The sequence below is a fragment of the Schistocerca cancellata genome, chromosome 1 (genome assembly GCF_023864275.1).
Source record: "Schistocerca cancellata isolate TAMUIC-IGC-003103 chromosome 1, iqSchCanc2.1, whole genome shotgun sequence".
Lineage (NCBI taxonomy): Eukaryota > Metazoa > Arthropoda > Insecta > Orthoptera > Acrididae > Schistocerca > Schistocerca cancellata.
In genome coordinates this window covers 711,319,615-711,343,717 of record NC_064626.1, presented here as the reverse complement: position 1 = coordinate 711,343,717, position 24,103 = coordinate 711,319,615, and the positions used below count along the sequence as shown (strand labels likewise).

General features: G+C 40.9%; 1 protein-coding gene across 4 annotated transcripts in view; it reads right to left on the bottom strand.

The window, feature by feature from the left end:
• Positions 1-24,103, bottom strand: part of LOC126184835 (tumor susceptibility gene 101 protein) — a 157,710-nt gene that overhangs the window by 71,711 nt on the left and 61,896 nt on the right. For all 4 annotated transcript variants that reach the window (XM_049927428.1, XM_049927439.1, XM_049927448.1 and 1 more), the window contains 2 exons: positions 5,236-5,399; positions 5,033-5,150 (listed from right to left, as the gene is read on the bottom strand). In XM_049927428.1, the coding sequence (XP_049783385.1) occupies positions 5,033-5,150; positions 5,236-5,399 (282 nt within the window). The remainder of the gene's footprint in view (positions 1-5,032; positions 5,151-5,235; positions 5,400-24,103) is intronic.

Here is a 24,103-nt window from a genome sequence, read left to right as displayed (position 1 = left end):
GACAGTGCGCAGAGAGATGGCGAAGAAACTGGTTGTGAATTTGGTCTGGACCTGGAGAGGTATCAGGGCAAGCTGTAAGGGCACTTTGGAACTCCCATTCACTAAACAGGGTGTTGTATCATTCCCAACGGTGTGTGCGAAACGACAACTGTGTACGCTCCGCCTGCTCTTTAATGGCGTGGAATTCTGCGCTGTAGCCTGCTGTTGCGGAAATACAAGCGAAGTACTCTGCCAGATGTTCGGCGATGACGACTGGGTCAGTACAAAGTGTACCCTGAAGAGAAAGGCAAGGGACAGATGCATGAGGGTGAAAGCCAAAAATGAGCCGAACCCGCGACCACACCTGAGATGGGGAGGTGCGAGAACCTATGGTGGCAACATATCATTCCCAGCAGTCCTGTTTGCTCCGCCGGATTAACTGCCGAGACCGGGTCCGCAGCTGTTTAAAAGCAACCAGATTCCCTAGGGAAGGATGATGCCAGTGTCGTTGTAGGACTCGCTGGCAGTTCTGGATAGCTTTTGCAATCTCTGGTGTCCACCAAGGGACTTACTTATGCCTTAGGGTACTTGAAGAGCAGGGGTCAGTTGCCTCGGCAGCAGAAACAATGGCCATAGTGACCTCATCCACTGGCAAATCAATATCACCAGGAAGCGGGCAATGGCCATAGTAGCTGAGGTGTAGGCTGCCCAATCAGGTCCACGAAGAGACCCTCATGGCAGCTGGTCTGGGCGTTGGGATTTAAGAAGAGAAACCAGGATAGGAAAGTGGTCGTTACCACAGAGGTCATCGTGGACCCTCCAACTGAGGTATGGAAGAAGACCTGGGCTACTAAGAGAGAGGTCAATGGCCGAGTATGTGCCATGAGTCAAGCTAAAATATGTGGGAGCACCAGTGTTAAGGAGGCAAATGTCCTGCTGTGCCAAGAGAGCCTCAACGTTCCTACCCTGGCCCTGGCCCGACATGTGGGCCCCACCCCATAAAGGGTGGTGGGCATTTAAGTCCCCCAGAAGGAGGAATGGCAGGGGGAGCTGGGTGAACAAGGCAGCTAGGTTGGCCAGAGGGACAACCTCATCCGGGGGAGGGTAGAGGGAACAGATGATAAGCTCCATTCCTGCCCGGATTCTAACAGCCACAGCCTCGTGAGCCGTGTGAAGTAGCACTGGGGCACTAGGAACAGTGGCAAGAACATAAACACAGAGACCGCCAGACACCCTGTCATATTCCACGCGGTTCTTATAGTAACCCCAGTGGCCACAGATGGAGGGGGTCCGCCGAACAGAAAACCAGGTTTCCTGTAGGGCCAGACAAGTGGCAGGGATGCAGGCACAAAAGCTGTTTCAACTCAGCAAGGTGGTGGAAAAAACCACGGCAATTCCATTGAAGGATAATGTTATCTAACTGTGAAGATATGAAAGAACATGGGGGGGGGGGGGGGGGATAGGTTACGCCTTAGAAGCGCTCGCCGCCACCGATTGCGAAGTAGCCTGATCAACTTCCATAGGAGCTGCTCCTGAGTGGATGCTAGATGCTCCACATCATCTTCAGGTGCAGTGGTGAACTCCTTTTCTGTCCCTATGTCCCTCTCCGTTTGCTTTTTCTTCTTTTTAGTAGGGTCCCGTTTGTCCTTCAGTTTATCAGGTGGGCTTTTCTGACCAAGTCTCATGGACTGAGGAAGACCTGGAAGCCCTATGGCCCTCAGGTGGTGGCTTTTTCAGCCACTGGCTGAAATCTGATGGGGCAGGAACCATGGAAGGGAGGGCACCAAGTGATCCCTTCCGCGCGAGGGGAGCTGGAGGAGGCGGGCACTTCTCTGGCTCAGGGGTGCGGACTGAAGTCCCCAAAGAAGGAGGGGTTGTTACTCCCGATGATGATAACAGGGGAGCAACGGAAGAGGGTGTTCCCCCAACTACCTGGGGGGCAGGAATAGACGGCTGGGCTGGAGAGCCCACAAAAAGCACCTGAGCTTGGGGGCTCATCGCCAGGGATGGCGACATCGAAGCTGCTGCAGCAAATGACGATGAAATGCACAAAGGGTGAAGTCGGTCATACTTGCATTTAGCCTCTGAGTAAGTGAGCCTGTCCAAGGTCTTATACTACGTAATCTTCCGTTCTTTGTGATAAACTGCGCAGTCTGACAAGCAAGGTGAATGTTTCTGTCCGCAGTTGACACAAACAGGGGGCAGCGAACACGGGATGTTGCGGTGGGAGGCACGTCCACAATCCCGACAGGTAGGGTTGGCGTCACAACTCGATAACATATGCCCAAACCTCCAGCACTTAAAGCAGCGCATAGGAGGAGGGACGTAAGGCTTAACATCACATCGATATATGATCACCTTGACCTTCTCGGGCAGGGTGTCTCCCTCGAAACCCAAGATGAAGGCGCCGGTGGCGACCCTACTATCTTTAGGTCCCCTGAAGACATGTCGTACAAAGTGGACACCGCAGTGTTCCAGATTTGCACGGAGCTCGTCGTCAGACTGCAACAACAGGTCGCGATGAAAAATAAGTCCCTGAACCATATTGAGGCTCTTATGAGGTGTAATGGAGACTGCAACATCACCGAGCTTGTCACAAGCAAGCAATGCCCGTGACTGTGCTGGGGATGCTGTCTGTATGAGGACTGCTCCAGACCTCATTTTAGACATGCCCTCAACTTCTCCACACTTGTCCTCTAAATTTTCCACAAAAAACTGAGGCTTTGTGGTCAGAAATGAGTTCAGCTGCAAACCAGAAAATGAGGAGAATACGTCTTACCAGGTAATTTAGACCGCCGTTCCCCCCCTGGTGTGGGCAGGGAAGGGAACGATTGGGGGTCATACTGTAAAGCATTGAACTTTCCTTTCTTAGAGACTTGTGCTTGCGCACTATTCGTATTTCTTTTCATGGTGGTCCCATGAGCAGCTAGGGTAAGGAATGTCCACCCAAACAGAGCCCCGCTTGCCTGGGTAAGCCTAATACAACCGGGGGCAGCAGGTTCCCCAGAGGTCGCCCGTTAGCAACTGTTCTACCTCAACATCCATGCGTCTCCTCGGCACGCAGCACACCTTGAGATTGAGGGTTTTTTATAGAGGTTTATACCATCCTCGTGACCCAGGCAGTTAAGCAAAGATCCCAGGCTCTGTACCGTACAATGTTCCACCATCGCGCCTTACGGTGGTCGTTGAAGCACGCTCAGAGCTTACGGTATTGAGGACTGGTGGCACTTCCCAGTCCCCAGCTCAGGGAGCCCAGGGTCGCCAAGCCCGTATCCAGCAACTAAATGCTGAGCCCCCTGAGCGTTATGTGGTTTTTGGCCTCAGGACAATCAAAAACGATTTTTTCCCATCTGATGTGGCATTACCTTGCTGTGGTGGGTGGGCTTACCTAACTAACAGTGCCACAACTGCTGATTGCCAAAGTTGTGCAATCCTACAGATTGAACAGCATGGATGGTGTAAAATGCAACTCAAAACATAGCTGTCATGCTGCAGTTCACCTATCATTTCTAGCTGACCCCATTTACAATGTCATCTACTTTCTTTTATTTCACCATTCCCCACCCCCTATATTGATAATATTCTGCTCAAATTTGATGTCATTCTGAGAAGTGGTTCTTCTTCCACAGTGTTTTGAAAGTGGAACACACTATAATAATGCAGTAACATTTAGGTCTGTAGTTCAAATCAGACTTTTTTGTTGAGATTGATTTAAGATTGGACTTCTCCAAATATAAAAGAAGCACTATTAGGCAGTCTTTTGTAACTATTAACAAGTAGGGAAAAGAAGAAACTAAATTGCAGCATGTTAATAGTATCACAAAATTAGTTTTTCTATGTCCTAAGAGTGTCATTATCCTGCAACTGTATGTTCAATTAATGAAAGGCTGCTCCAGTTGCTGACATGTACTTTATTTAAGTCCACAACCACACATTCAGGTGCTTTACAATGGACATGAAAATGCTATTTTAATGCATAACATGACAGATATATAAATATTTTACACAATAAATTTAATATAAGACATTTGCACAATGAAAGACATAGCACATACAAAATTTACTGCTCTGACTGCAAGGCTATCTACTTTGGACTAGTGGAAGGAATTTTAAAATGTGATACAAGGAATATATAGAGGGGGGATTGGGGGGGGGGGGGGTAGAAGGAGGAGGAGGAGGAGGAGGAAGTAAATCCAGCTTTGCAGGTCACCTTATGTGAGATAGTCACATAATGTACAGTATCAAAAGCAATCTTTTAATTCTTCATACAATGAAGGAATACTTTATGGACATATGTGAAGAAACAGAAAATTATACCAACCAAGGAACAGACACTTAATGCTTAATGGGCAGTGCATACTAAGAGACATGAACATATGCTGCCCCGCTACTGACAACTTCTTTTAAAAATACTCTGCAAGTTCGTAGCTGCATCTAGGTGTTAGTAAAAATGTTCTTTTAAGCAGTCCCTGTTGTGTCCAAGGCATACTAGTGGCCTTTACAGTTTCCTGTGTTTTAAAAGCCTTTACAGTTTCCTGTGTTTTAATTTTTCACCACTCTTCCTACACTTGACCTGGATGCACTGTCCACTGCAACTATTTGAGATTCTCATTAAATCTAAAAATTACTTTTAATTTTTTATTGGTAAAACACACAATTTAACATTTTGAAAGTGTCACAATACAACTCAGTTTAAAGATGAAGCATGGCAATACTTTTCATGTGTCGAATTGTACAGTTTTTAAAATTATGACAAGCCAATTTTCTCATGAAATTATTGGGCATATAACTTTTAAACCCACTAGGCTTTTACTTTTTTATCATTTGATGTTGCTGCACAACAGTACAATGTAAGACATATATTCTGCCCATACTTTTACTACACATGTGTGCATTAACAATGGCAGTTTCTCTTTCATTTGAAAATGGTCTGGATGCACAGGCTGAAACCAGCTGAGAAGTTAAATAAAGTACATACCAGCAATGGAGGAGTGGTCTTTCAACAATACTACAAAACAGCCAATAAATAGCTGGTCGTAATCTTACCACTTACCATGTGTGGGGTAAGGTGTGCTGGTTGGGACATCAGACCTTGTTTTAGCAAACACTGGTGGCTGTTCTCCAAATGTCACTATCATAACCTGTATCAGGCCAACCAAATCAGACTGAGTCTAAAAAGAAGAAGAAAAGAATATGTAACACACAAAAATGTGGATAATGATCTCAAATTATTTGTGTGTACAGCACAGGACTCACTGGAACCCAGTCATGAAGATATGGAAGGTAAACCTTTCCACTGAAGTCAACGTATCTTGATGCTTTGATCTGCATATCTGGAGTTGGCTTTACGTAACACATTGGAGCATTATTTGGATGAGTGTCCATTAACCAAATGCACACTGGTATGTTATATACATTTCCTGTTCCCAAAAAAGAAAAATCAACTAGTCAAAATAATGCATAAATATCTGAAAATACGTAAATACATATTTGATTACAAGCTTTGAACTTGCTTACAGTTTTATATTTATACGTGAAAAATGAAATTAGAAAAAGTACCCTACATACCTGTTGCTACTGACTACAACTTTCCAACTTATATTTTTTTTTTTACTGAATTTTGTTTGTTGGTCATCTAATAATATTTTTGTGTGATGCATTAAGAAATTTTATAATCTTGAATTAAACAGAAGCATAGCACCACACTGCTGCAGTAACTGCTTACAAAAATGATTCACAACGGCAGCACTATTCGTCCACCACAAAGATTATATTCATGCCTTATTGTGATGCTCCAGCACTTGAGGAGCTGTATGGCGGTAGATTTAACAAGTGTGTCAGCAAGTGCACAGCATTCGTTTACGGAAAGGATGAAAAGTAGCTATATCAAACAATAAGTAACCAGTAAGTTTTGAGGAAACAAGGAGCGAAAACTTCGTATGTGGAGTGTCTGGTGAAACTATTACATCATAGAAGTCTACACATAAACTGATCAAAGGATTAACTGGCAGCAAAGAAACTGTTGCTGATGCTTTCCGGTATTACATTGGATAACATAATTGCAACTGCAATATTTCACATGCTCATTATTTTCAAGTGATGAAAGTTGGTGTTTGACGAAACAGCAACATTTTGTACACTAGAAAAGGATTAAAGAAAATTGGCAACAAGAATGCAGGAAGCAGGTAATTATCGTTTGATGAACACCAAAGTTATGAATGGAGACACACCACATTCAATTAATTGCTTCTAATACTGATGTAAGCAAAGACTGTAAAAGGAAGAGATAAGATGGAACAATGTTGCTGGCATAATGAGGTACAGAGCAGATATAATGTATGGAAAAGCAAGGAAACAGATGGTTTCCTTACAAATGGGATAGAAAATGTTCTAAAATAATTGAAAACATAGAAATACAGAGGTGAAAACACTTAACATACACATCCTGCATTATTTGAAAAACACTTTTTTTTAAACATACACACCCTGCATTATTTGAAAAACACTTTTTTTGAAAGGTGGATGCACAACTTTGGCATTGGAAGGTTACAAATTATCCAACAGAAACACACAAAGCAGGAACATGGAAGTCATTAGAGTAACATAACAAAAAAAAAATTCTGTATATATACACACCAAAAAAAGTTTTGCATCAACCTGGTTCCCAGACCTCCTGAAGATAGGAGGTGACTGGATATTGCAACACAGACACAGTCCCATTCACTGTTCAGAAATGTCACTAAACCCGCCCAAAGATGTAAACAACCATGCATGAGCAGCGCCTACTAGACAGAGGGAGTCCGACAGCTGATCAGTTCCAGTCATTTCACCAGGAAGAAGGTGCAAGGTTCATGTTGTCTGTAGTTCAACCATGCCTAGACGGTCAACACCGCAGTTCGATTGCGTCCACATTGTTACTTTGTGCCAGGAAGAGCTCTCAACAAGGGAAGTTTCCAAGCAGCTCAGAGTGAACCGAAGTGATGATGTTCGGACATGGAGGAGATACAGAGAGACAGGAACTGTCAATGACATGCCTCGCTCAGGCCACCCAAGGGCTATTACTGCAGTGAATGATCACTACTTACGGATTATGGCTCAGAGGAATCCTGACAGCAACACAACTGTGTTGAATAATGCTTTTCGCGCAGCCCCAGGACATCATGTTACAACTCAAACTGTGCACAATAGGCTGCATGATGCACACTTCCACTCCCTATGTCCATGGTGAGGTCCATCTTTGCAACCACGACACCATGCAGTGCAGTACAGATGGACCCAACAACATGCCAAATGGACCGCTCACGATTGGCATCATGTTCTCTTCACTGATGAGTGCCACATATGTCTTCAGCCAGATAATCGTCGATGACGTGTTTGGAGACAATCCGGTCGGTTGAACGCCTTAGACACACTGCCAGTAAGTGCAGCAAGGTGGAGGTTCCCTGCTGTTTTGGGGTGGCATTATGTGGGGCCGATGTAAGCCGCTGGTGATCATGGAAGGTGCCGTAATGGCTGTATGATACATGAATGACATCCTCCGGCCGATAGTGCTACCATATCGGCAGAATATTGGCAAGGCATTATATTCATGGATGACAATTCGTGCCCCCATCGTGCACATCTTGTGAATGACTTCCTTCAGGATAATGACACTGCTTGACTAGAGTGGCCAGCATGTTCTCCAGACATGAACCCTATTGAATATGCCAGGGATGGATTGAAAGGGGCTGTTTATGGACAACGTGACCCACCAACCACTCTGAGGGATCTACGCCAAATCACCATTGAGGACTGGGACAATCTGGACTAAAAGTGCATTGATGAACTTGTGGATAGTATGCCATGATGAATACAGGCACGCATCAATGCAAGAGGACGTGTTACTGGGTATTAGTGGCACTGGTGTGTACAGCAATCTGGACCACCACCACTGAAGGTCTTGCAGTATGGTGGTACAAAATGCAATGAGTGGTTTTCCTGAGCAATAAAAAGGGCAGAAATGATGTTTATGATTAACTCTATTCCAATTTTCTGTAGAGGTTCTGGAACTCTCGGAACCGAGGTGATGCAAAACTTTTTTTGATGTGTGTACAATCAGAGACTGCAAGACTTATGATCTGATCTCACATTTCCTATGGAGCCAGTCATATTGTAAATAAGAAATTTGAAACGTTTGCAATCGCAACACGAAGAAATGTTGGACGAAAAACAATGATTCACTGAAAGACAGATATACAAGAATGAAAAACAGCAGTGTACAAATAAATTTGGAAAAGGGCAAGAAGATGGAGATATACTTCACACACTCGGCTGTGCTAGAAACTGGCCACAGACCACTAACAAACTTGCAGTCTAAGGATTAACATTAACTCAATCAAAAACATAAGATTTTACTTGTTACACATAGTGCTATATTTAATATGAAACTCTAATGTCCAAACCTCAGTGAGCTCATGCACAGATGGAGCAACTCTTACTTGTATAGCGAAGCATTTATGACTGTATAGGGCATATTCATTTACAATATAATATGTATAACATATACCCTAGCATAAAAACAGAACAGTTGATAATCCAAGAGTCTTTTTGAACATTAAATGGAGTTCATATTTTATTACCTTATGACAAATTATGCTATCAGGTGAATCTAACAAAACATGTGGAATCTTAGTTCCTGATCCTGCTAACACTTTGAATGCAGCAAGCATTGCTGGATATAGATGTCAAACACCTTGTAATCTGTAGGGAGAATTTTTAATCCTTGTCCCAAAGCCAATCAATTGAGCAGTCATATCATACCCCCATACATCGAAACCAAATTCTGCTGACTGAAGAATATTATACTGTAATACAGTCTCTGTGTATTTACCAATTATCTCTCCCACATTCCCTCCTCCTTGCCCACCCTGGTCCAATTTCTCTGTTGTCTGAATATTTGTATCATTTCACAGCAAAATACTCACCAGCCACAAACTATCCACAAAAATTAAGTTCTAATATCGTTCAACATTTGACGCTAGTCAGTAAACATTACAACAAATAGCCCTTGATATTAAGTTACTTGTCCTCCTCTGTAATGAACAAACATTCTGTAATACCTTTAGCATTTAAGGTATGTTTCATTTACATAGTGTCATCTAGGTAACCATTAGTCAAATGTTGCCTACAGAAGGTCTAAAGAGACAAAACCCACCATTAATTTCTGAAGTTGTTATGGCTTTTATTTTCCACGATCTTCTCACATTACTGAAAAATATTTGCTCTTGCCCCAGTGATTTGTGAACCAGTCTCTTTTCTTCCAATGTAATGTAACAAGAGAAAGCTCTGGTCTGAAACTATTTGAGCTTACCATTATTATTAACAGTGACACTGTTTGCAGAGTCTCAATTAACAATGCACTATTACTACAACCTGGTGTCTCCAGTAAGTTTACACCTACACTAATACAATTATTCAAGATTTTTTCACCACAGGTGGTCACCTCCAAACCACATATCATCAGATGAAAAACCTCCAAAAATACTATTTCCTTTTTCAAGTGCCAGTAATAATTTTGTTGTTGTTGTGGTCTTCAGTCCAGAGACTGGTTTGATGCAGCCCTCCATGCTATTCTATCCTGTGCAAGCTTCTTCATCTCCCAGTACCTACTGCAGCTACATCCTTCTGAATCTGCTTAGTGTATTCATCTCTTGGTCTCCCTCTACGATTTTTACCCTCTACGCTGCCCTCCAATACTAAATTGGTGATCCCTCGATGTCTCAGAACATGTCCTACCAACCAATCCCTTCTTCTAGTCAAGTTGTGCCACAAACTCCTGTTCTCCCCAATTCTATTCAATACCTCCTCATTTGTTATGTGATCTAACTATCTAATCTTCAGCATTCTTCTGTAGCACCACATTTCGAAAGCTTCTATTCTCTTCTTGTCTAAACTATTTATCGCCCACATTTCACTTCCATACATGGCTACACTCCATACAAATACTTTCAGAAATGACTTCCTGACACTTAAATCTATACTCGATGTTAACAAATTTTTCTTCTTCAGAAATGCTTTCCTTGCCATTGCCAGTCTACATTTTATATCCTCTCTACTTCGACCATCATCAGTTATTTTGCTCCCCAAATAGCAAAACTCCTTTACTACTTTAAGTGTCCCACTTCCTAATCTAATTCCCTCAGCATCACCCGACTTAATTCAATTACATTCCATTATCCTCGTTTTGCTTTTGTTGATGTTCATCTTATAACCTCCTTTCAAGACACTGTTCATTCCGTTCAACTGCTCTTCCAAGCCCTTTGCTGTCTCTGACAGAATTACAATGTCATCGGCGAACCTCAAAGTTTTTATTTTTTCTCCATGGATTTTAATACTTACTCCGAACTTTTCTTTTGTTTCCTTTATTGCTTGCTCAATATACAGATTGAATAACATTGGGGATAGGCTACAACCCTGTCTCACTCCCTTCCCAACCACTGCTTCCCTTTCATACCCCTCGACTCTTATAACTGCCATCTGGTTTCTGTACAAATTGCAAATAGCCTTTCGCTCCTTGTATTTTACCCCTGCCACCTTCAGAATTTGAAAGAGAGTATTCCAATCAACATTGTCAAAAGCTTTCCCTAAGTCTACAAAAGCTAGAAACGTAGGTTTGCCTTTCCTTAATCTTTCTTCTAAGATAAGTCGTAAGGTCAGTATTGCCTCATGTGTTCCAAAATTTCAACGGAATCCAAACTGATCTTCCCCGAGGCGGCTTCAATCAGTTTTTCCATTCGTCTGTAAAGAATTCGCGTTAGTATTTTGCAGTTGTGACTTATTAAACTGATAGTTCGGTAATTTTCACATCTGTCAACTCCTGCTTTCTTTCAGATTGGAATTATTATATTTTTCTTGAAGTCTGAGGGTATTTCGCCTGTCTCATACATCTTGCTCACCAGATGGTAGAGTTTTGTCAGGACTGGCTCTCCCAAGGCCGTCAGTAGTTCTAATGGAATGTTGTCTACTCCGTGAGCCTTGTTTCGACTCAGGTCTTTCAGTGTTCTGTCAAACTCTTCATGCAGTATCATATCTCCCATTTCGTCTTCAGCTACATCCTCTTGTATTTCCATAATATTGTCCTCAAGTACATCGCCCTTGTATAGACCCTCTATATACTCCTTCCACCTTTCTGCTTTTCCTTCTTTGCTTAGAACTGGGTTTCCATCAAAGTTCTTGGTATTCATGCAAGTGGTTCTCCTTTCTCCAAAGGTCTCTTTACTTTTCCTGTAGGCAGTATCTATCTAACCCCTAGTGAGGTAAGCCTGTACATCCTTACATTTGTCCTCTAGCCATCCCTGCTTAGCCATTTTGCACTTCCTGTCGATATCATTTTTGAGATGTTTGTATTCCTTTTTGCCTGCTTCATTTACTGCATTTTTATATTTTCTCCTTTCATCAATTAAATTCAATATTTCTTCTGTCACCCAAGGGTTTCTACTAGCCCTCGTATTTTTACCTACGTGATCCTCTGCTGCCTTCACTATTTCATCCCTCAAAGCTACCCATTCTTCTTCCACTGTATATCTTTCCCCCATCCCTGTCAATTGTTCCCTTATGCTCTCCGTGAAACTCTGTACAACCTCTGGTTTAGTCAGTTCATCCAGGTCCCATCTCCTTAAATTCCCACCTTTTTGCAGTTTCTTCAGTTTTAATCTACAGTTCATAACCAATAGATTGTGGTCAGAGTCCACATCTGCTCCTGGAAATGTCTTACAATTTAAAACCTGGTTCCTAAATCTCTGTCTTACCATTATATAATCTATCTGATACCTTTTAGTATCTCCAGGGTTCTTCCATGTATACAACCTTCTTTCATGATTCTTAAACCAAGTGTAGTGTTCTATTTATAGGGGACTCAACAATGCACAACTGGTCATTTTGTAGAATCGGGTACCGTATTTACTCGAATCTAAGCCGCACTTTTTTTTCCGGTTTTTGTAATCCACGAAACCGCCTGCGGCTTAGAATCGAGTGCAAAGTAAGCGGAAGTTCTGAAAAATGTTGGTAGGTGCCGCCACAACTAATTTCTGCCGTCGAATATATGTAGCGCTACACAGGCTTGCTTTGCAGGCACAAAGATAAATACTGGCCAAAACCTCTGCGTCAGTAAATAATTTTTTTTTTTAAAAAAAAAGGTGGAAGACGAGCTTTTTTCTCCGCCCCGAGTTTCGACCACTGCATTTTCATACATTATCCAACGAAGTAAATACAAATTCCGTATTGTTCATCTTCGAATGTAGTAGCTTTTCAATGTACTACGAAAATCCGACTGGCAAGACTGTTTGGGGTTTTTGTCAATATGGCCAACTCTACATTCTGAATTTTTTCCCACCTGTGAGAAGAGATGGTTGCTAATAGGAACTTTTATGAATTGTGAATCACATGCAGCATTCTCCTCACCATAAGAATAATACGAATATAAACATTTTGCCACGTATTCTTTCGTGTTTGCTGCTACCTCATTTAAATCAGTCTGCCTAATAAACTACGAAACTAGAGTGAGACAACAGCAAACACGGAAAAATATACATATCATGTCATGTTTATATTCGTATTATTCTTATGCCTAATAGTGATACAGTCAGAAATGAAGCACGGCAATTGACTAGATTTTTAAATCTAAGATGACTAATTTCTGTGCGGAAAGTAATGTGCTAAAGAGGCGTCTGCAAAGATTTTCAAACGGAGAAAAATTTTCGCTAAACTCTCGTTCAGAACATTTTCTATCATACGCAGTCTGTTATTTGGTTCTTGTTGATCATTACCAAAGAAAGCAGCAGTGTAAGTAACAACAAATAGCAGTCTCTTTGCCATTGTTTCGCTAATGAGACAATTCCTCCCTCTTTTTGTTTTTTCATTGTAAGCAGCGGTAGCGCGCACAAAAGTAAGCCATGCCGCGAGCGGCAACAGGCCGTAAACACTCATTATCAGAACGCGACAAACAATGCATGACACTGTACAGTAATGCATTTTCAGCTTAGAGTGACGTTAACACCTATAACGAAGAGAACGGCACTTATGAGATCAAAGAAAAATAAGCAATCAATTGAAACCAGACGAAACACGTGAAAAAGGAGCACCTGACGCATAGCAATGACTACCTGGTAAAGCTTAACTGCTAAGCTTACGACTCGAACCAAACTACTGTAGCTGTATCGTCATTCATTCGACCTAAATTGTGTCTCATATTAAAATGGACCAACTTTGTTTTGATTTATAGGTGTGGCCTAAAACTTTTCTCTGCCCTTCAATTTTGAGTCTCAAATTTCAGGTGCGGCTTAGATTAGGGAAAAATTTTTTCCCTTTATTTCGAGTCTCATTTTTCAGGTGTGGCTTAGATTCGAGTGCGGCTTAGATTTGAGTAAATACGGTATACCGCCTATGGTTCGCATCTTCCCAACGCAATATTTCGACACTGTAACTCAGCATCTTCATCACGTATTTCCTGGGACTGGTCGCTTTGCTGACCTGGTCCCATACTAATGCTTGGGCAGTGCCTAGTGTTCAATCTGCTGTCCGCATTCACTGTGGCTGTTTCTTGTGGTGGTATCTGTCTCCAACCTTCCCCTCTTTCATCTGTACCAGATGCAGCTGTCTTCCACAGTGGCAGCCATTCCACAGCATTTCATATCACTTCTGCAACTGCCAAGCACATTTCTAGCAGGATTGTGAGGCAGTAGACGTCCCTTGTGCTGTTCATGAGCACTGTGGCTTTCTCTCATGGGCATGTCATCCTCCTGGCATTCTGAAATTGGTATGCACCTGTGAGGTGCATTTACTCTATCATCAGGCTCCTGTTGGAGTTGTATATCATATCTGGGCATACTGCAGCAATCTTTTGTAGCAGTAGCTGCTGTCTGGTGTTCTCCTTTAAGTTTGTCCCTAGGTTGTGAGCTGCTGGAAGTTTCAGCAAGTTTCACCCAAGGAGGTAGTTGCCACCTTGTGCTCCGTATGGGGGTCTGGTTCTGGTTGTCTAAGATTCATTACCAGAGAAGTTAACTTCCTTCTGGTGTCTGTGTAACAGAACCAAAGCCGGATTCCACACTGAACTGAGCTGGTACCCTGCTATTCAGCTGATCGTGTTCTCTGCCAACTTGACTTCAACAGATTCACTGATGACACTATCCCAGAATCTGGGGGTTCAAGCCAGGATTCTGGCTTTGTCATAATTCATGGTGTGTTCCAGTTCCAGGCAATGTTCTGTTATTGCTGATTTAGTGGCCTGCCATAGCCTGGTAAGTATTTGGTGTTCCTTACACCTAATATCAACTGTTCTGGTAGTGTGACCAATGTAAGACATTCCGCATTCACAAGGTGTATAGTAAATGCAGGTTTCCTTAAACCCCAGATCACCCTTGACCATTCTAAGAAGCACCCAGATCTTGCTGGGCACTCAGAACACACCTTTGATTTTGTGTTTCTTCAGGATTCTGCTGACCTTAGCAGAGACAGGCCCTACATACGACAGACAGGCTACCTCCTTGGTCTCTTCTTCTTGTCCCTCTTCAGTAGTATCAGGTCGTCTGGTGGTATGTAACACTTTGCAAATGTCCCTAGTTGAATATCCACTGTGCCTGAACACTTTTCTAACTCTGTTATCAAGCTGTCTTGGTTGGAGTTTGTCTTGACTCTGTGGGCAAGTGTTCTGAGCATCCCGTTCTTCTGTGTTGGGTGTTGGCAACTGTCAGCCTGTAGATTTAAGTCAGTGTGTGTCAATTTCCTATACACACTGTAGCCGAATGTGCCACCTGCTTTCCTCTCCACCAGAACATGTGGGAATGGGAGTTCACCACCATTCTCTAGTTCCATAACAAACTTAATGTTCAGATGTCTTTAGTTCAGATGGTTTAGGAATTCATCCAGTCTTTTGCAGCCATGTGGCTACATGATGAACGTGTCATCAACATAGCTGAAGAAAAATGTAGGCTGGTGGGCAGTAGTTGTAAGGGCCTCATCTTTGAAAAAACAAAATCAGCAATAGCAGAACATTGCCTGGGACTTGAACACACCAAGAATTATGACAAAACCGGGATCCTGGCTCAAATAACAGATTCTGGGGTAGTGTCAGCAATGAATCTATTAAAATCATGTTGACAGAGAATGTGATGAACTAGGAAGCAGGATACCAGCTCAGTACAGCATGGAACTAGCTTTGGAACTACAGAGCAACACCAGAAAAAAGTTACCTTCTCTGGTAATGAATCTCAGATGACTGGGGGCATAATTAACAGGATATGGCCTCATATGGAGCACCAGGCGGCAACTAGCTCCTCAGGAGACAGCCACAGTGCTCACAGACAAGATAGGGAACAACATTAACCACTTGAAACCTCAAGCACTGCACAACCTGGCAGCAAGCATAATACAGAACACCAGATGGCGGCTACCACCACAAGAGATTGCTGCAGCATGTGCATACGTAATACACAGCTCCAACAGCATAAGGCTTCAGACAGCTGGAATGAATGTGAATGGAAGAGGGTATATCTGGACATGGATACCTCTGCAAGAAACAGTCACAGTATACGTGGACAGTATTGTGAACACCAGGCACTACCCAGGTATAAATATGGGACTCGGTCAGCAAAGTGACCAGTCTCAAGAAACACCTGATGAAGACACTGAGTTACGATGTTGAAATATCATGTTGGGAGGATGCAGGCCACTGGTGGTACACCTGATTCTACAAGACTATACCAAATTGCAAGGCATGTCTAAGAAACTCCTTGTTGTGCATAACTCGTAATCACAGTTCCCTTTCATTTTATAAAGAAATAGAAATATTTATCATCAACATTAAATTTCTAATTGTCAATATTTCTGTTTTTTGTTTTTGCTTGCTTACATTCTTCTAAGTTTTGTACCTTTAAATTTTCTGTCTATTAATATTAATTCACTTGTTACTTTGGACTTTGGGTCATTCAACATCAAATAACACAGGTCATGTCACCCATCGTATCAGATTTTCACTTTGCACATTTGCTTATACTTATAACATACAAATTTGTGCAAAATCTTTTTGCTCTCAAGGCTACAACTTTTTTTTATATTGTATTTTAAATGTAGTGATTTTCTGATGACTGGGCTCTGCAAGAATGTCAATGCAAAATGGTACTTATCGACATAAATGCCCATAACTCAGGTGTTTGGATTTTTTTTTCACAGATTAAGAGAAGTACATACTTAATAGACACATAATTATTTAAGAAGTAAAGTTACAAAGAACAATACAAAAAAATTAATGTGTGTCACTTTCCAATTTATGGAAAAGTACAGACACATTGAAAAATGCTTACATCACATTACTCCAACCTAGTGGGAACTCATAATTAGTCTTAAATAATTCCCAGGACAATACACATTGTAATAAAATAAAATAATTAATGGATTTCCACAAATGAACACACAAATAAATCTGATACTACAATACATTGTGTTGTGAGGAAGGAAACAAAAAATTCTAAGTAAGATCATCCATACCTGACATCCACTGCTTCAGATTTTCATGAGTCTTTTTCTGCTTGTTATTTTTTGCATTGCAATAGTCAATGCAGAATTTCTCCATGTACTTCATGTATTATATTCTTTGAGGGGAAAATGGAAATTTTTAACTAACATAAATGTTGCAACTGAAGTTTGTTGTTCGGAAGGGATGTATCTTTTGGAAAAAAAAATAATTAATATTCTTGACTTACAGGAATATAGAAAATCAACTTAAGCTGTTGTGGTGCAAATAACGATGTTTTTAAATGTAAAACACTTTCTGACAGGTGATACAGATGTACGAGGGTGAGTCAAATGAAAACCTTAAATATTTTTTTAAATATTGTGCAGAAGTGGTACAGAGCTGTATCACTTTTCAAAATAATCTCCCCCACACTCAATGCAAGTCCTCCAGCACTTACTAAGTGCATAAATTCCTCAAGAAAAAAATTCTTTTGGTAGTCCGCGCAACCACTCATGCATGGTGTGGCGTACCTCTTCATCAGAACAGAACTTCTTTCCTCCCATTGCGTCTTTGAGTGGTCCCAACATATGGAAATCACTTGGGGCAAGGTCTGGTGAGTATGGTGGATAAGGAAGACACTCAAAATGCAGGTCTGTGATTGTTGCAACTGTTGTATGGGCAGTGTGGGGCCTTGCATTGTCATGTTGCAAAAGGACACCTGCTGACAGCAATCCACGTCACTTTGATTTGATTGCAGGCCGCAGATGATTTTTTAGATCTGTGTATGATGCACTGGTGACAGTGGTCCCTCTAGGCATGTACATCTACATCTACATCTACATCTACATTTACACTCCGCAAGCCAACCAACGGTGTGTGGCGGAGGGCACTTTACGTGCCACTGTCATTACCTCCCTTTCCTGTTCCAGTCGCGTATGGTTCGCGGGAAGAACGACTGTCTGAAAGACTCTGTGCGCGTTCTAATCTCTCTAATTTTACATTCGTGATCTCCTCGGGAGGTATAAGTAGGGGGAAGCAATATATTCGATACCTCATCCAGAAACGAACCCTCTCGAAACCTGGCGAGCAAGCTACACCGCGATGCAGAGCGCCTCTCTTGCAGAGTCTGCCACTTGAGTTTGTTAAACATCTCCATAACGCTATCACGGTTACCAAATAACCCTGTGACGAAACGCGCCGCTCTTCTTTGAATCTTCTCTATCTCCTCCGTCAACCCGATCTGGTACGGATCCCACACTGATGAGTAATACTCAAGTATAGGTCGAACGAGTGTTTTGTAAGCCACCTCCTTTGTTGATGGACTACATTTTCTAAGGACTCTCCCAATGAATCTCAACCTGGTACCCACCTTACCAACAATTAATTTTATATGATCATTCCACTTCAAATCGTTCCGCACGCATACTCCCAGATATTTTACAGAAGTAACTGCTACCAGTGTTTGTTCCGCTATCATATAATCATACAATAAAGGATCCTTCTTTCTATGTATTCGCAGTACATTACATTTGTCTATGTTAAGGGTCAGTTGCCACTCCCTGCACCAAGTGCCTATCCGCTGCAGATCTTCCTGCTTTTCGCTACAAATTTCTAATGCTGCAACTTCTCTGTATACTACAGCATCATCCGCGAAAAGCCGCATGGAACTTCAGACACTATCTACTAGGTCATTTATATATATTGTGAAAAGCAATGGTCCCATAACACTCCCCTGTGGCACGCCAGAGGTTACTTTAACGTCTGTAGACGTCTCTCCGTTGATAACAACATGCTGTGTTCTGTTTGCTAAAAACTCTTCAATCCAGCCACACAGCTGGTCTGATATTCCGTAGGCTCTTACTTTGTTTATCAGGCGACAGTGCGGAACTGTATCGAACGCCTTCCGGAAGTCAAGGAAAATAGCATCTACCTGGGAGCCTGTATCTAATATTTTCTGGGTCTCATGAACAAATAAAGCGAGTTGGGTCTCACACGATCGCTGTTTCCGGAATCCATGTTGATTCCTACATAGTAGATTCTGAGTTTCCAAAAACGACATGATATTCGAGCAAAAAACATGTTCTAAAATCCTACAACAGATCGACGTCAGAGATATAGGTCTATAGTTTTGCGCATCTGCTCGACGACCCTTCTTGAAGACTGGGACTACCTGTGCTCTTTTCCAATCATTTGGAACCTTCCGTTCCTCTAGAGACTTGCGGTACACGGCTGTTAGCAGGGGGGCAAGTTCTTTCGCGTATTCTGTGTAGAATCGAATTGGTATCCTGTCAGGTCCAGTGGACTTTCCTCTGTTGAGTGATTCCAGTTGCTTTTCTATTCCTTGGACACTTATTTCGATGTCAGCCATTTCTCGTTTGTGCGAGGATTTAGAGAAGGAACTGCAGTGCGGTCTTCCTCTGTGAAACAGCTTTGGAAAAAGGTGTTTAGTATTTCAGCTTTATGCTTGTCATCCTCTGTTTCAATGCCATCATCATCCCGGAGTGTCTGGACATGCTGTTTCGAGCCACTTGCACATTTACCGTAAGACCAGAACTTCCTAGGATTTTCTGTCAAGTCGATACCTAGTATTTTACTTTCGAATTCACTGAACGCTTCACGCATAGCCCTCCTTACGCTAACTTTGACATCGTTTAGCTTCTGTTTGTCTGAGAGGTTTTGGCTGCGTTTAAACTTGGAGTGAAGCTCTCTTTGCTTTCGCAGTAGTTTCCTAACTTTGTTGTTGTACCACGGTTTTACTCGGCACGTACCTGTCTAAAACGCATTTTACGATTGCCTTGAACTTTTTCCATAAACACTCAACATTGTCAGTGTCGGAACAGAAATTTTCGTTTTGCTCTGTTAGGTAGTCTGAAATCTGCCTTCTATTACTCTTGCTAAACAGATAAACCTTCCTCCCTTTTTTTATATTCCTTTTAACTTCCATATTCAAGGATGCTGCAACGGCCTTATGATCACTGATTCTCTGTTCTGCACTTACAGAGTCGAAAAGTTTGGGTCTGTTTGTTATCAGTAGGTCCAAGATGTTATCTCCACGAGTCGGTTCTCTGTTTAATTGCTCCAAAATGATGCCTTTTTCGTCCCAAAAGAGAGTCAGCATAACCTTTCCTGCAGATGGTTCTGTTCGAAACTTCTTTGGTTGTGGTGATGAGGAATGGCACCATTCCTTGCTCACTCTCTTCGTTTCCAGTTGGTGGAAGTGAACCCAGGTTTCGTCCCTAGTAATGATTCTTGCAAGGAAGCCATCACCTTCTCATTCAAAGTGCCGAAGAATTTCTTCACAAGCATCAATACGTCGTCCTCTCATTTCAGGAGTCAGTTGCTGTGGTATCCATCTTGCAGACACTTTGTGAAACTGGAGCACATCATGCACAATGTGGTGTGCTGACCTATGACTAATCTGTAAACATGCTGCAATGTCATTCAGTGTCACTCAGTGGTTTTCCTTCACTATGGCTTCAACTGCTGCAATGTTCTATGGAGTCACAATTCGTTATGCCTGACCGGGTCGAGGAGCATCTTCCACTGAAGTCACACCACTTTCGAACTTCCTACTCCATTCATAGACTTGCTGCTGTGACAAATACACATCACTGTACTGAACCTTCATTCGTCAATGAATTTCAATAGGTTTCACACCTTCACTACGCAAAAAACCAATTAACAGAACACTGTACTTCCCTGGTGCAAGTCACAAGTGCGGTAGCCATTTTTACACAGATACTGCGATGGTATGTGTGCATCTGCACTATGCTGCCACCTACAGGCCACTCTGCATGCTGTTTGTAGCACACTTACCAACTTACAGGATAACAACATGAAATTTCAATTTGTTATTACAAATATAAGGTTTTCATTTGACTCACCCTTGTATTTTTATTGAAACTCTGATATTATTTAAAAAAAAGACAAAAGAAGAAGCATCCTGAGTTATGATAGATATTGGATGTACTCTTTATATATATCACATCATCATTCAGATCATTCAAATAAGGTTATGTGAACTGACAACCTATAGTAAGGCTGCCCCATTAAAGTACAGAGACAAAAGTTATAAATTTAACTGAAACATTTTCATTACATGGGTTAACTTTATTTAGGGTGTCAAACTAGCATCTTTAAACAACAATTATTCTAGCCACGTTAATGTTAATTTAAAATGTACATGTTCAGTAGTGAAGAGCCCTGAAACTATCAATGAAAATTCTTAAGAGCATCTCTGTTTTTAATCCACTGTGATAAATTATATTCTGTTAACTTCATATCTTTTTCATTAAAGTAATACATTCTGTTTAATGATGCTGATTTATGTACACCAACAGCACACAATTTTTTTTTTTCCCGAAGGCGCAAAAGAAGAGTCTTCCTTCTCAGGCCAAATGAATGACACCACTGGTCTAGGTGGGTCCAGAAATAGTAGTTCAACATCTCCATCTTCATCACAGACATTTCTGCTGAAGCCAAAGCACCACCTGTCATCATGTACAGCTGCTACATAAGAATTTTGTTGAGGAAGAGTGAATGTCCACTGTGGGGTATTTTCAATGAATGAAAAAATCAAGGAAGGCTTTTCAGAAAAAGTTACTCTTCTAATCTCTAAAGAATCATAAGAAAGTGGTTTGCATTGGTGAAATATTCCTGGTACCAGGTATTGTGTGGGTGGTCAAAAACCTCTTCTCAAGATTGTTGTATAGCAAATCTACATCGACTTTTGTCGACGAAGAAGAAGAAGAAGGAGAAAAATTACCAATATTAACTTTGCAGAAATCATAAACACCAGATGCAGATGTTGTTTAAGCATCATCCACTAGTGGAAGACTAGCTCTTCTCAATACATGTTTTATAGTTCCTCACAAACCATCGCAAACAGATTTACCATGACTAGTAGCAAACAAAGTATGCTCTGCATTAATAGAAAAATCTTTCTTTTTTTTCCCCACACAAATTTTAAAGCTTTTTCTATTCTTGTACTGAGCAGTACATCCATCAGTGAAATAATGCACTTTCTTCACTTGTAATGCTCCGCCAGCCACTTAACCATTTCTTTCCAGACAGCATTTACAAATCCTTCATCATGTTCCATATCATCACTTATAAAGCAGTGGTTCAGTATTACCAATTTACTTTCTTCATTTGCCACATAAACACACATGGAATGGATTGTAGAGTTGCTTCTTGTCCAGTGGTAACTCTGAATTACAAAACTGTAGTTTTCAGCAAAGTCCATTAACGGAATTACTTTTTCCAGGGTTACATTTTCTTTCAATTTTTTCAAGGATTTTGACTGACACTTGCATATAAATGAGTGTGGTTTACATGCCTGTAATTTTGTTACTAACCAGTCTATGTATTCACCTGCAGTTGCAGACCGCTTTAGCAATTCTGCTTGATGATCTGTGTTTATCCACTGGCTGAACTCAATTACACCAATAGCATCTATGTAAGCTAATTTCTGGTTTAATAATTTGGACAGTTTGTCATCACTGGAACAATTATCACAGTGATTAAGCACGCAATCGTAGTTTTCAGAATCACATAAAAGAAATTTTATAAGTTCTTTGTGTGTTTCTTCAATGTGTTTCAGGTCCAAAAGAAGTTTTACATTATGGTGGATAAAACACACACACACACACACACACACACACACACACACACACACACACAACTGAATGAGCACCGGCAGCATCAGCTAAAATACACCACTTCAGTCTTAGTGAAAAAAAGAAGAGTACAGTTCTCTTAAACTGCAAAGGATGAGTCTTTTTTGCATATACACAGTCTTCTGAATGCTATCTTTGTCCTTTGCTCCTGGTAACATTGAGTATATTCATCATTTTGGTAAAAATCCGTGACAATATTTACCCCTTCATCAGCAATAACTTTCCCCCTTTTTGGTTTAGGAATTGATCAAATAACCACTTGCTTCTCGAACCAGGTACTCACTAACATTGAATTCTGACATTATGTTTTCTTTTGACCAAGGCAGTGGAGCTAAAGTTAAAATATGAATTTTTTTCAGATACTCTTACACTAACCAATTTTTCTTTCATTAACAATATCATGGCATCAAAACCTTTGGCTTTCTTAACAACTTCATCCTCAAATTTTTCTTCTCTACTGTCAGAATCTAATGCTTGGCACACTTTTCTTTCAAAAAAATGCTTTGCTTTTTCTAGCTTCTTTTTGCCATATGAAGCCTTGCTGTAATTTGGAATAGAGTGAAGTTTTGAGGAAGAGCACTCCAAATCATGTAAACTTTTGTTTGCATCCTCAATACTTCGACTTTTTAGTACTGATTTGTGAAATGTCACCTCCGGGTCATCTACATCACTTTCGTTTTTATCACTGATGTCAGTTTTCCGTTCACAAATCTTACATGTTGTGCACAGTTTTTGGTCTGGTTTTACATAGATCCTTTTAGCACTTAATGTTTTGACAAAGACAAGCAAACTGACTCAAAGATTTTTTAACTGTTTTTCTGTGTTTTTTGGAAGGATCACAAGTTCTTTGATGATTTCCACATATGATAGCACTTTCTTGATCTTGTGGAAAGCTTACATGGGATCGTGGCAATATCAAATCTCATTGGTCTTCACTCAGCTCTTCTGTTTTTTGTTAACTTTTTACTAAGGTACAGGTTGTCAAATGACATGGTGTTTTTAGTGCATAAATTCACATTTTCCATTGTAATTAACTGAGCACTAATTCACTTAAAACATATATTATACAATTGGAATGATAGGGCCACACCAGAAACACATATGACCTGTCTCATAGAAAGACAAAGAGCAACTGAGGCCAAATAGACTAACTGTTGCATACTAGTTATTCTCAACTATGAATTTCAGCAATTGTTGCATTGTTTTCATGCCTATAAGGTTTCAAACAAGCTACTGCTGTCTAAGAACACTTTTTTATCACTGTGAGCAGGTGACTGGCGGAACACATAAAACATATATATTACAGTCTTTCAAAATTACTGAATTAGTCAAATGAAAGGAAATAAATTTTCACACTTAAAGTTAACTTGCCTACCAAGAATGAGTTATATTTCAATATGCTAATTTGGTACCAATGCATCAGAGGCAGTGAGACAATGAGTGGATGAACTTACTTAAAATGACCCTTTCCCATCACAGCAAAAAGTAGTTCGATTTCAGATATGTCTGTCAATTAGCAGAAGACCCATTCAAATTTTTATTTTATTAAAAAGCTTACAATCTAGGGGATTATTTAAGACCAAAATTAGGTTCCAAGCAGATTGGAGAAATGTGATATAAGTAATTTTCCATGTCCTCGCAATTTTTCTGAAATCGAAAATTGACATACATTAATATTTTAAAAAAATTTTTTGTAACTTTATTGCTTCAAAACTTGATATCTGTTAACTATATGCCTTACTTAACTTCTGAAAAAAAATTCCAAGTCAAAAGCTTCATAGACACCTGAGTTGTGGGCATTTATGTAGATAAGTACTATTTTGCATTGACATTCTTGCAGAGCCCAGTTGTCAGAATACAACTACATTTAAAATTTGATATAAAATAAAGTTGTAGTCTGAGACCAAAAAGATTTTGCACTAGTTCCTATGATACAAGCAAATGTGCAAAGTTTTGTGAA